Genomic DNA, 13269 nt, shown 5'->3' with positions numbered 1-13269 from the left:
CAAGGTGTGGTCCTGGAGGAGGGATGTCTCCTCAGGCAAGCAGTGTGATGTGTGGGCAGCCATGTTGATCTTTGGCCTGGGCTCTCCTGGTGGTTATGAAAATTCGGAAAGCTCTTTTGTTTTTCTAGGATTCCCTCCGCCAAAGGTGCTTCTCAGAAGGCTGCTGGCCCTTCCCTGAAAGATAAGGCGGCTTCCCTGAGTCACTCAGTCAAATGAGGAGCTGCGGCAGGGAGGGTTGACCCCCGTGAGACACCGTCACTGCACATCACCCCAAAGCGGCTACAATCGGGGGGTTCCATCTTTGTACACCACAGCTGAACCCCAGGACCTCCCTTTTCCCATCTCCAGGGCTCAGCGGCAACCCGTTTTTCCTCTGCCCTGAGTGAGGCTTCTCCTCGGCTGCCTTTCTCCTTTGCTCAATGCCACGAGAGGCTGCAAAACACAGGGGAACCTTCCTCAGTCAGGACAGGGTAAATCGCTCGTTGCATATTAAAGGGCTGTCCTGTTGGAAACGTGTAGAAATATTAGTGAATTTCAGTGGCGTGTAGGAATCGTAAATGGCTTGGCAGCAGCAGAAGGACAGAGAGCGTGCAGACATCCAGGCCCTGCAGGGATGGTGTGCAATGTTGGAATCGCCCCCCCCCCCAGACACTTCTGGGGCTCAGCAAGTGGGGAGCACACAGGAGGGATGCAGGAGAAGGGTTCAGCTATTCTGGAGGACCAGAAACACCATGCAGGGACACAGCACATCATCCCTGCCACGCGAGGGCGAAAGCACCTTGCAAGGGAAGCAGATCTGCTGGGAGAAACACAGCAAGAGGGAACTGGGGGTGGGGCGGGTTAAGCCCCAGGAAGCGGAGAGAGCTGCTAAAAGGCAGAGCTGACTTTCGGGGGGAGGGCGGGTTGTCTGCCAATGACAACGATGTTGCTTCTTGCTCTGCTAATGCACAGAGCCATTTCCTTTGTTCCCTTGAGGATCCGTACTTAGGCCATTTCCTCACCTGAAAGGTAGCCTGGCTATTCCGCGAATTGAACCTGTGCAGTATCCTGGAATTAGAAGGGGGTTCAGGCACACAGCCTACCCCTGCCCAAACTCGCAATAATACATACTGGGGCCCCCTGCCCAGTCCCCTGTCTCTCTTCCTCCTCCTCACCATCCCATAATTCCTTTCTGTCCAGCCCTCATTCAAATTATATCCTAGTCGAAGCTGGAGGAAAATATTTACGTTAACAACCACACGACCCATTTTTTTATGTGTCACCAAGGCATTTCTGCAGAAAGGGTGGGTCGGGTGAGGGGCGCCCTTTCCCCCAGGTACACCTACTTGCCAGAGGTTTCCCTCCTGTCTCCCAGGAACACCTGTTTCGCTTTGTTTCGGAGATAAATCCCAGCCGGCTTTCCATGGCTATTGCAGGAGATTTGCATCTCTGAGGTTTTGACTGGCAGGAAAATGCCTGCGATAATACGATGGGTAACCATAGCAAAGTAAACAGAGTGGGAATCCCAGGAACAGGGATATCAGGGGTGGGTGGATCACGGGGATTGAAGCTGGGGGAGCAGTGATCTCTAATTTTCTTCGGGTTTAAGCAGCCTCAAGTCTCACCCCTCGGATCTCTCAAATCTCCGTCCTGGAATGTGTGCATCAATACCCGAGTTAAGGCCTCAATGGACATGTGCAGAGTGCCATCCCCTTCACTCATAACCCCCACACAAATGTAGGTTTTTCCAGGAAGGATCTGATACCCTTCCTTACTTTGCATGCACAACCACTGGTTCTGGAGAACTCGAGGTGAGAATGACCCAGATCAGCCCCCAGCTCCGTGACACCGAGGCTTCCCAAAGATGCCACCCGTACCTCGAGGGCTAGAGAGCAGGGTACCACCTTTCCCCCTTTGCCAGGCTTCTGCAACTCAATCTGCTCAGCAGCAGGCAGAAATCCAACGGGTAATTTGCTTTTTGGCACAGATAGGATGCCCGGAACAGCTGCCCTGCAGAAATATCGTAAGAAATGGCGTTCAGCAAGGCAGTGGCAGCCAAACACTTCACCTGTTGAATTTCTTCCTGCTCACAGTTGACTGGGGCACAAAGGCTTTGAACCGGGTTTGTGTGTGGAATGTGGTGCCATGCTCTCTTGCCACTAGGCCAGGTTATTCCTTTAGGGAGCCAGTGTGGTGTAGTGGTTAAGAGCGATAGACTTGTAATCTGGTGAACTGGGTTCGCGTCTCCGCTCCTCCACATGCAGCTGCTGGGTGACCTTGGGCCAGTCACACTTCTCTGAAGTCTCTCAGCCCCACTCACCCTCACAGAGTGTTTGTTGGGCGGGAGGAAGGGAAAGGAGAATGTTAGCCGCTTTGAGACTTCGAAACAGATTCCTTTGGTGAAGTTTGGTAGGTCGAACCAGAGGCTGGTGAGACCCAGAGAAAATGAGAACATACCTTCCAAGTGCCCCCCCCCAAACGGGGCACCTCGTTTTTTCATGCCACATGTCGGTGGGGAAGATTGCTTCTGGGGGTTCAAGTATGGAGGCTCATCTCATATTCCCAGTCAGCCAGAATTTACTCAGGGATGCATTACAGGACAGAGCCCAAGAGTCTGTGAGAACATTTCCATTAGGACAAACACTATAGGCAAACATGTCATCTTATGGCTCATTCACGCCCCTCTGCTTTGCCCTAAGGAAAAGCGCTCTTCAGCATTCAATCAGAGCAAATGGTAATTCGGGTTTTGTCCGAATTGACATTTGCTCCAATTTAGCACTAAAGAGTGGATTTTCCCTGGGAAAGGAGCGGGGCAAGGGCGAAAGCAGAAGTGTAGGTAGGCAAGCCCTTAGCTGTTCAGCTTCTACCCAAAATCATGGAGCAGTGGCAGGGACCGGCTGCAGAACCCCCAGGGGAAGGCAGAGCCAGGGGGTTGATGGTGTTGGGATGACGATGAGTGGCCAGAGGGTGAAGAGGGAGCAGACTGGGAGGAAGAGGTGACAGGGTTTTGTGAGCAGGAAGAGTCGGTGGCAGAAAGCAGTCCAGAGGGAGGAGATGAGGCTGGAGAGGAGCAAGGCCCAAGAGGCAGAGATGCTGAAGGAAACAGTGCGACTAGCTCCCCTCCCTTCTGGTATCCCAGAACCAGGAGAGACAAGAAGAGGGCGAAGCAGAACCAGACCTCTTGACGGAGTCTCAGATTGCTTTGGAAGGACTCAGGAAAAGACGAGGGAAGGCGGAGACTTTTGGCCCTTGCAACTACATCACTGGGGCAAGATCTACTGGGAAGAGAAGCTGAGCTCACCAGCCTGGCCTCCTGAGATGTTTATTCTTTGAATAAAGAGTTACCGTATTTTTCGCTCTGTAAGGCACACCAGACCACAAGACGCACCTAGTTTTTGGGAGGAGGAAAACAAGAAAAAAAATATTCTGAATCTCAGAAGCCAGAACAGCAAGAGGGATTGCTGGGCAGTGAAAGCAGCAATCCCTCTTGCTGTTCTGGCTTCTGGGATAGCTGTGCAGCCTGCATTCGCTCCATAAGAGGCACACACATTCCCCCTTACTTTTTAGGAGGGAAAAGTGAGTCTTATAGAGCAAAAAATGCGGTAACTTCACTAATGCCATGTGTGTTACCCCTGACCTGCTTCTGGCACCCAAACACCCCAGCACCTCACCATCTCTCCGCCGGCCACAACCCATGAGGTACAACTTGCTCAACCTGTTTTTTACTACATCTTCATGTATGTGACAACAGCCGTGAGAGTTTTAATAGCACAAGGATGGAAGACTGAAGAAACCCCAACTAAAGAATCATGGCAAGAAAAATTGACGGACTATGCAGAACTGGCAAAAACTGACTTACAAGCTACGGGACAAGGATAACTGTGACTTTAAGGATGAATGGGAATCCTTTACAAAGTATTTGAAGATGCAACAAAGCGAAATGGACTCCTTGGCTGGTTTTGAATAAACATTCACAAACTTTTTTATTGATAATTATCAGCTAAATAGTTTGAGGATCTATACAACTGTGTAACATGCAGAAAACAGCATTTTTAAAGAAATCAAAGACTGGAACTGAGGGAAGTCGGGGGTGGGGGTGGGTGGGCTCTGTGGGGGGAGGGAGGAAAAATGGAGGAAAATAAGGATGATATGTTTTTGGATAATATGTTTTGTTTTAATTTTGAATAAAAAAGTAATAACCCCCCCCCGGTTTTGACTGTACGCGTCTGGACTCTGCTTGAACCTTAATTGGAGTCATTTCCCACTAACGCTGGTCAGTTCTTACCAGCCTTGTGTTCGGGTCGCATTCCTGCGTACGTGACACAGTCCTCACTCGCCAATAATGGGCCTAAAGGTGATTCCACCTTAACTCTGGGAGGCTCCTTTGGCCGAGGTAATCCCGGAAAAAGGAAACTGCGTGCAGGATTTCCATAACCACAAGGAACCCCTTTCCCAAAAATCAATGTGAAAATGAGGAGCGCTGCGCCCACCCCTGACCGCCACCCACCCACCGGTTCCTGGGATCCCCACTCCGCTTACTTCGCCATGGTTACCCAGCGTCTTATCAACCAACCGCACAGGTATTTTCCTGCCCAGCTCAGCTGCAGAGTGAGATGCAAATCGGCAGTAACCGTGGAAAGCTGGCTGGGATTTCTCTCCGAAACAAAGCAATCGGGCGACGTGTCCCTGGAGACAGGAGGGAAGCCTCCATCAGGGGGGAAAGGGGAGGAAAAGTTTCTTCCCCGAAAAGCTCGCGCCACCCTTTCCCCAGAAACACCTTGGCGAGGCAGAAGAAAATGGGAAGGACAATTGTTCAGCCGCCCCTTTCCGACTACCACCTATTTTGACTGCGGATTGAACCCCAGAGATGGACGGATAAGGATTACGTGGCGTTGGTGAGGAGCGACAGGGTTGAAAAAATTCTTGCTCCTATCCTCACACCCGCCATAGAAATATTATATAACCTGATGTTGGCTTTGACAGGAAATATAATGCGCACAAATGCATCTATGAGTGTACAATCTGGATAATGTCAGAAATGTGGCGATTGTTGACATTTACCAGTGTTTAGACTGTTGCGTGTGGTGTGTGTGTGAGTGTGTGTCCCTGCAGATCCTCCAAGTATCCTTATTTTCCAGGGTCAGTCCCAGATTTACAGAAGCCATCCCAGTTTCTGGTTTGATTCAAGAACGTCCCGCTTTTCCTTAGGACATCCCTATTTTCATTGGATAAATGTTGCAGGGTATGGAATTAAACAACCAGCGAGCCAAGGAAATCAGTAACCATACAAGCTTTAGAAGACAACTGAAGGCAGCCCTGCATAGGGGAGTTTCTTTAATGTTTAATGTTTTATTAGGTTTTTATTTTTTACATATGTTCAAAGCCGCCCAGAGTGGCTGGAACTATTATTCCATTATGGAATCGGACATCCCTATTTTCATCAGAGAAATGTTGGAGGTTATGTTCCTGTGCATGGTACCCTCATTTGGAAATACCCATCCCAGCCTGTTTCCAAGGGGTTCCAAAAGCAGGACAGCAGCAACCAGCGAGCTCATTTTATTATAGACTCCTTTTGTGAAGACCAAGGAACGCTGGCTCTCCACTCAACTACAAGACTCTTCCAGCATTCTGCATCTTCTCAACCAATCCTTCACCATCAGCAAGCTCTGCTTACGCAAGTCACGTTGCAGAGGAGCCTGCGAGCGCAGAAAAGTTGGCAACCCTATTTTGCTCAAGGACCAAACTCCACCACTCAGATCTTTCCATGCATGTGGTGATGCCTGAGGGCGCACTTCTGGGGAGCATCAGCAGAGCAAGAAGCAAAATCATTGTCGCTGGCAGAGTCCCCCCCCCCAAAAAAAGTGAGCTCTGCCTTTTAGCAGCCCTCTCCGCTTCCTGGGGCTTAACCCGCCCCACCCCCAGTTCCCTCTTGCTGTGTTTCTCCCAGCAGATCTGCTTCCCTTGCAAGATGCTTTCGCCCTCGCGTGGCAGGGATGTTGTGCTGTGTCCCTGATGGTGTTCCTGCTCCTCCAGAATAGCTGAACCCTTCTCCTGCATCCCTCCTGTGTGCCCCCCACTTGCTGGGCCCCAGAAGTGGGGGGGGGGTTTCCAACATTGCATGCCATCCCTGCAGGGCCTGGATGTCTGCATGCTCCCTGCCCTTCTGCTGCCACCAGACCATTCATGATTCCTGCACGCCACTGAAATCTACTAATATTTCTATACGTTTCCAACATGACGGCATTTTAATATGCAATGAGCGATTTACCCTGTCCTGGCTGAGGAAGGTTCCCCTGTGTTTTGCAGCCTCTCGTGGCACTGAGCAAAGGAGAAAGGCAGCAGAGGAAAAGCCACACTCAGGGCAGAGGAAAAACAGGTTGCCGCTGAGCCCTGGAGATCAGAAAAGGGAGGTCCTGGGGTTCAGCTGTAGTATACAAAGATGGTACCCGCTTTGGGTACCGCTTTGGGGTGATGTGCAGCGAGGGTGTCTCACGGGGGTCAACCCTCCCTGCCAAAGCTCCTCATTTGACTGAGTGACTCAGGGACAGCTGCCTTATCTTTCAGGGAAGGGCCAGCAGCCTTCTGAGAAGCACCTTTGGCGGAGGGAATCCTAGAAAAACAAAAGAGCTTTCCGAATTTTCATAACCACCAGGAGAGCCCAGGCCAAAGATCAACATGGCTGCCCACACATCACACTGCTTGCCTGAGGAGACATCCCTCCTCCAGGACCACACCTTGACCACACGGCCTGGGCTCTCTGCCATAACCAGGACGGGGGTGGACTCTGGACCGAGCAGGTGGACGGGGGGCAGCTCGGCTCCTGAGCTCAGCATCTCGATCTTTCCGGAGGCCGTGGGGTCTGGCTGGTGTGCTGCCACCCCGGGAGCTGAGATGCCAGGGACCCAGAGGGCCTGGGCAAAGGTCAAGGCTAGCCACACATTTCCAGGTTGCAGGGCCCCCTGCTCCTGGCCCAGGTGGGGGGCCAGCCCCATTGTCATGGACTCTCTGGCCCCAGAGGAATGGTGGGAGCAACCAGCTGGGGGACCCCAAAGGGAAGACAGCTCAGAGCCTGAGGATCAGCAGTCGGAGGGAGAAGACTGGAGGGGGGGGAGGTGTCAGGGACGGAAGAGGCAACAGGGTTTAGCGAGTGGGGAGAGCCTGGCAGAAGGTGAAGCAGGAGAGGAGGGAGGCCAAGAGGCAGAGATGGGTCAGACTGGAACAGAGTCCTGGATGTCTCCCCCTCCTGCTGCAACAAGCTCTCCTCCACCTGGTCTCCAGGAGCCAGTAGAGGCATGGAAAGGGCGGAGCAGAGGTTGGCTTCACGCTGGCGCAGTCTCTGCTTGCTAGGGGGTGATCTTAGAGAGGCGGGGCAGCTGTGGGGAGGCAGGAGCCCTCAGTCTCAGCGCTGCTTCATGGAGGCAAGACCTGGTGGAGAGGAGTCGCTGTGCTCATGAGGCCTGACACCCCTCTGCAGAACATGGTTTTGCTAATGAAGAGTTAACTGGAACCAGCACATTGTGATCTACTGCTGGCTCGCTCTTGACCCCATGAAGCTATTCCCCAGTCCATGACTCCGTGCACTTCCAAGAAGAGAGGGGGCATTAAACGTTCTCAGCCCCCATTGCTCAGTGCTGGTACAACAGCCCTTTGAGGGAGAACCTTGCAGCAAGCGGTGGACCATCAGAGAGAACCTCCATGGTCAGGAGCAGTCTACCTTCTCTGAATGCCAATTAGCAGAGTGGAGCTGGCAGGGAAGAACTCACACTCTCACGGCTCATCTTGGGTTTTCTTGAGTAGTGTCCGCTCTCAGGGGAAAGACTCTGGATTCAGAGTTCAATAAGACGAGTCCGTCTGGATGAGGCCGAGGGCCTGTCTGCTCCATCATCCTGTTCTCACACTGGCCAATCAGATGCCCCAGAGGGAAGCAGGCAAACAGGACCTGAGCACAACAGACGGACACTGGGCAATCGGTCCTGATCCAAGAGGGCTCCTCTGGTCTACTCAGAGAAATTGCAAGTTGCGTTCGTTCTAGAGATGATGCTCCAAGCGAGAATTTCTCCATCCTCCATCCATTCTCCTTATAGAGTTCATGGCAAAATTCTTGGGTGCTTGTGGGTCAAATCTCTGGACCAGAAGATTTAATCTGTAAAAAGTCAAAGCAAGTTATGAATAGGTGGGAAAGTCCTCCTATTGAAAAGTTAATCCCATCTTGGAAGGAAGGAAGGAAGGAAGGAAGGAAGGAAGGCAAATCCAATTTTCTCAGGTGCTAATATCGCACTGGGCTTGATGCCCCCTAGATCCTGGGGGGCACCTTCTATTACCCATCCAGCATATAGTACACAAAAGAGACATTGATTATACGTTCAGGAAATAGGTGCTCAGTTCTTTTTTTATTATTCCAAAATTTGCATGGAATAAATGAATGGAATCTTGCCGGCGATAAAATAGGGAACCCCAGGCTCAGAGTGACAGCAGTTCCCTGAGCCGTCTACAGACACGAGGTCCTGCTCCCGGAGATCTGACATGGAGAAGACTCAGCTGGTAAGTGCACCGATCCTGCTCCTTACACGGAGGGAAGGGCCAGGGGGAAGACTGAAGCAGGGTCCACAGGGATGCCATTTGGGTTCTGCTGCTAGTTCCCAGAGATGTTTGGGGGGGCTATGAATTGTGCTGTTGACTTCCAAGCATAATAACAGATGTATAGCCCCCATTCTCAAAACCTTCAACCCTCTCTCAGAAGAACCTAAGCAGGGTCTTCTTGGATCCAAGTGGAGATCCATTCGGCTCCTGAGAGGGGGCAACCAGATGATCTTTCTGAGGCACTTGGAGGCCCAGCCCCCTCCCGCTCTTCCTTGCCAGTAGTTGCTATTCAGAGGTAGAGTGCTGCTGGCCCTGGAGGTTCCATTTTTGTCCTTAAGGCTGAGACCTGCCCAAGGGCCTTCCCTCCTCCGCCACGCCTTCGCCCGATCCCCCTGTCAAAGCCACGTCAGACAGTGGCCTTCGGACATCTTGTGGAGTGTGGGGAATTATTTTTAACTCCACCTCCCCATCATTCCTTACATTGGCCAAGCTGGCTGGGACTGGTGAGAGTGGTAGCTGTAAATATAACCAAAGGGCAACCCCTTGATTTATCATCTTGTCCACCTTTCTCAAGTTTCCTTTCTGCGATGACTCCCAGTCTAGTGTTCCCTTGGTCTGCACTGTTGTTGGACTACAACTCCCTTCATCCCTAGGAAGCAGGACCAGGGGTCAGGGAAGATGGGTGTTGTAGTCTAGCCACACAAACTGGGTCTCCCCCACCCGATCTAAATGGAATCTGATTATTGATCCTTAGTTGTGCTCTATATTATTCATTGACTCCTCATCTGTTTAATTTCTGTCCGTCTGGAAACTTGGTAGGCAGGAGGTGGGACTAGGGACACAGCAGCCATATTGATCCCTGTATTTTGGAGACGGGAATGAATTTCCACTCTCAGTTCCCTCGGTCTAGCGCCTGTGTGGGGCTGCCCCACTTGAGGTGAGCCAGAAAAAGAGGGGGGAGAGCAAAGGCCACTTTGTCCAGAGGGCAAGCATTGTCCTGACTTTGGCCCATGAGATTTCCAACTGGGGGACGAATGGCTGGGCTCTGAATCTGAATCCCCCCCCACACACTAAGGGGTGAGCACCCTAAATGTAAAAAAAGTCAGTGAATGTCAGGGAAATAGGACTAACTCAGCCTTGTTCCTTATATGCTAGGTTTTGATGTGCAAGGAAGTTGCGGCTGTTGTCTTCTTCCTTCCATTCCTCTGATGGGGAGGATTCCAAGTTTCCTCATGCATTTACCGTATTTTTTGCTCTATAAGACTCACTTTTTCCCTCCTAAAAAGTAAGGGGGAATGTGTGCGCGTCTTATGGAGCGAATACAGGCTGCACAGCTATCCCAGAAGCCAGAACAGCAAGAGGGACCACTGCTTTCACTGCACAGTGATCCCTCTTGCTGTTCTGGCTTCTGAGATTCAGAATATTTTGTTTCTTGTTTTCCTCCTCCCAAAACTAGGTGCGTCTTGTGGTCTGGTGCGTCTTATAGAGCGAAAAATACGGTACTTAGCAAGATTGACAAGCAGCTTCACCAAAGAGCTCCAAGAAGTGGGGGGGGGGGAATGCACATAAAACACAGCTTAAATTTTATGTGTGTATCAATATCTGGATAGATATATTGCATTGTTATATATAAAATATATAATTTACTATATAATATACTTATCATTAGAGCATGGATATATTCATAGATATAGGAACATATATATAGTGAGCATTTAAAATTATTTTATTTTACAAAAATGTACACCACCCCTGTCAGCAGGTTGAAATGACACAGTCCAGGAAAGACTCTACCACTTGATTCTGCCAATTTTGCAGGCTGGTTTTTGGAAAGATCCCTGCCCACGTTATTCTGGGAATAGAATACTCCAACTTTGGAAGGCTGCGAGGAAAGGGAGTGGGAAATGGGCTACTAGATTTCTCTGTAAGGCAAATGAATGTTTTGAGCAGTCCCGTTTGGGCTGTTCCACCATGACCAGTTGTGACCCTGCCCCCTCTTGCCCTTCCTTCCTTCCTTCCTTCCTTCCTTCCTTCCTTCCTTCCTTCCTTCCTTCCTTCCTTCTTTCCTTCCTTCCTTCCTCTAGGCTGCAATGTGCTTCCTGCTCTCGACGTTTGTGGCCAGCCAGGCCTTCCGATGCATGTCCTCCTCAAACTGTTGTGAAGAGACGACACTCAATGAAGTCGTGAAGGGACTCACTGCCCATTCCGCCCATTCCTCCCATTCTGCCCGTTCCTCCCGTTCCGTGTCTTCCTCTGACGACTGCCGCTCGATTCCTGGTGTAAAGAACATGGCCTCCAGTTCTCCTTGGCGATATGTGTAAGAGAGAAGAATTGTACCTTTTATTCCTCTGCCCCCTCATCCGTCCCATTTTCATAGAATCGTAGAGTCGGAAGGGACCCCCAGGGTCCTCTAGTCCACCCCGCCCCCTGCAATGCAGGAATCTCCAAGTGTGGTCTCCCATCCATGTTGAAACCATACCGGACCCTGCTTAGCTTTCCACTTTTATTGCTGCACCACTGACTGGAAAGAAAGAGGCATCCCTTTGGACCTGCCAGGCACCACCAAGAATGCCCTCCAGATTTCCCAGAGAGCTCAGCTGGTTAGAGCAGGGTGCTGAGGGGGCCGAGGTTGCAGCTTCGGTCCCCGAATGGGAGAGCTGCATATTCCTGCCTTGCAGGGACTGGTTGCTCCTCAGGGTCCCTTCCAGTCAGACCAGTGTCAGGGGTGACTGGAGCTCCTTTCCAAGATATCTGGAGGGCACCGGGTTGGGGAAGGCTAATCTAACCCAGCATTAGTCCCCCAAAGCTCCTCATCCCACACTTTTTAATTTTATTTTATTTTATTTTATTTTATTTTATTTTATTTTATTTTATTTTATATTCCCTTTCACCCCGCAACCAGCTTCCCAGTGCATTCCCCCATCAGACCACCATCCTTTCCTAAATGGCTCAAAGACAGACCTGTCCTTTCTCTTGCCTCCCCCAGGGAAGATATTGAGGACTCCCGCTACCCTCGACTCCTCTGGAAAGCCCAGTGTATCTGCCAAGATTCCTGCGTCTCCTTGAGGCACCCTGTGAGAAATGCCACCCAAAAGACCTTCGTCCAGAAGGAGGGAAACGGGGTGTCCATCCCGATCTTTGCCGACACAACCGTCTATTATCGGAGGCCTTGTGCGAATGTCAACAAGTCCTTCTACCTTGAGCGGCGGAAATATCCTTTGCCGGTGGCCTGCACCTGTGTGGCCACACAGTGAGGCTTCGAAGCGGGAAGGGGATCCCCAGAGCAAAACCGTGGATGGGATTCAGAGGGAGGGAGCCTCTGAACATGCGCAGAGTTCATTTCCCTCACAGGCTGCCACCCGCCTGTCCACCCACAGGACTTGGGTACACCAGAACCTCACTGTCTCTTTGCTCATTTCTAAGTTCAGAATTAACTGCTGTGAAAAGGAAAAGCTCCCTCAACTGACCGGTTGAACTCGGATTCAAATCTTTGGCTTCCCCCAAAGGTCGCTGAGGACCAGCTGGAACAGCATCAGAAGGAACAGGGATCGGGGATGGCATTTCTGGCGCTGTTGCAGAATCCCAGCCCCCTCTAGGCCCTAGCATATCCTAGAGATGGTTGGGCTTTGTAGTGTAGACCATGTAGGGAGAAAGAGAAAGGGCTTGTTCTAACACACTCAGATATATCAATTGGGGGATATTGGATTCTATTGCAGATTAACCCGGATTAAGTAAATCCTTCTCTCTCTCTTACTGCAGTTTGCCCACCCTGCCAAAAGTCGGGAGTCAACTTTTTCTCCTGCAAACGCTCCTCTGCCTTCTAACGTGTGCTTAGCTGCGAATTTTCTGTTAGAAGTAGAGGAGCAAGGAAAAAAAGTTGGCCACCCATTAATATCGCTACATCTGGCCAGATACTTCTAAAGATATAGGAGCTTAGTCGACAGAAAAAGCTGGCAACTCTAAGTGACATCAGAGAATAAAGTTAGCGAGAGGCAAAGGAAATGGCAAGGGGGGAAATGTTCACGCATGAATTGTTGCAGGAGCAGCTTGTTACAGAAGAATATCTCCTGATAAGCCTTGCCATTCCCGATCCTGGCTTGTGACCGTCTGCTCATCCCCATAGCTAGCAATGCCCACTTTTGTAGGTCAGGATCATTTCTCAACTATTTGTACACTTGCACTAAAATCCGCTGTCTCTTATCTGCTGTCTCAAAGAAACTTGCCTTTTTTATTTTAAAATTTTCAATAAAACATTCCAAAGACAGCAGAATGTGTCTTGCCTTTTTAATCCAGAGAAAACAGGACTCCCCCTCCCTTTGCGGGCGGTTGGGCTAGATGATCCACTGGGTCCCTTCCAACTCAGCCCTTCTACGATTCTGCGATTCCCTGCGGCTGATACATCCATGGCCCCCACTCCTCTGCTGCTGTCTCTCCTTTTTCGTGACAGTCCCAGGACCCCTGGGCTAGATGATCCACTGGGTCCCTTCCAACTCAGCCCTTCTACAATTCTGTGATTCCCTGCAGCTGATACATCATGGCCCCCAGCCCTCTGCTGCTGACTCTCCCTTGTCTTGAGAATCCCAGACTTATCCCAAGGAATATATTTTCCTCTCCCTCCACTTTCATCTCTCGCCAAAGTGTGCTCACTGCTCCCGCCTTAGATTTTTTGAATGATTCCCGAATGAAGCTGTTACACTACTTTTCCTTTGG

At 50.7% G+C, this 13269-nt stretch overlaps 1 protein-coding gene across 1 annotated transcript; it reads left to right on the top strand.

Moving 5' to 3' along the window:
• Positions 1-8438: 8438 nt before the first annotated feature.
• Positions 8439-12147, top strand: LOC310830615 (interleukin-25-like). The gene is made up of 3 exons (XM_083710412.1): positions 8439-8520; positions 10644-10876; positions 11546-12147. Exons 1-3 carry the CDS (start codon positions 8503-8505, stop codon positions 11811-11813), a joined length of 519 nt encoding a protein of 172 aa, XP_083566538.1. The 5' UTR covers positions 8439-8502; the 3' UTR covers positions 11814-12147.
• Positions 12148-13269: the final 1122 nt, after the last annotated feature.

The sequence above is a fragment of the Podarcis gaigeae genome, assembly GCF_964106915.1.
Source record: "Podarcis gaigeae genome assembly, chromosome: 13".
Taxonomy (NCBI): domain Eukaryota; kingdom Metazoa; phylum Chordata; class Lepidosauria; order Squamata; family Lacertidae; genus Podarcis; species Podarcis gaigeae.
This window is presented reverse-complemented; position numbering and strand designations above follow the sequence as displayed.

Coding starts and splice junctions, on each gene's coding strand:
- LOC310830615 (XM_083710412.1), top strand. Junction 10,877..11,545: donor AGTTCTCCTTGGCGATATGT/GTAAGAGAGAAG, acceptor TGCCTCCCCCAG/GGAAGATATTGAGGACTCCC.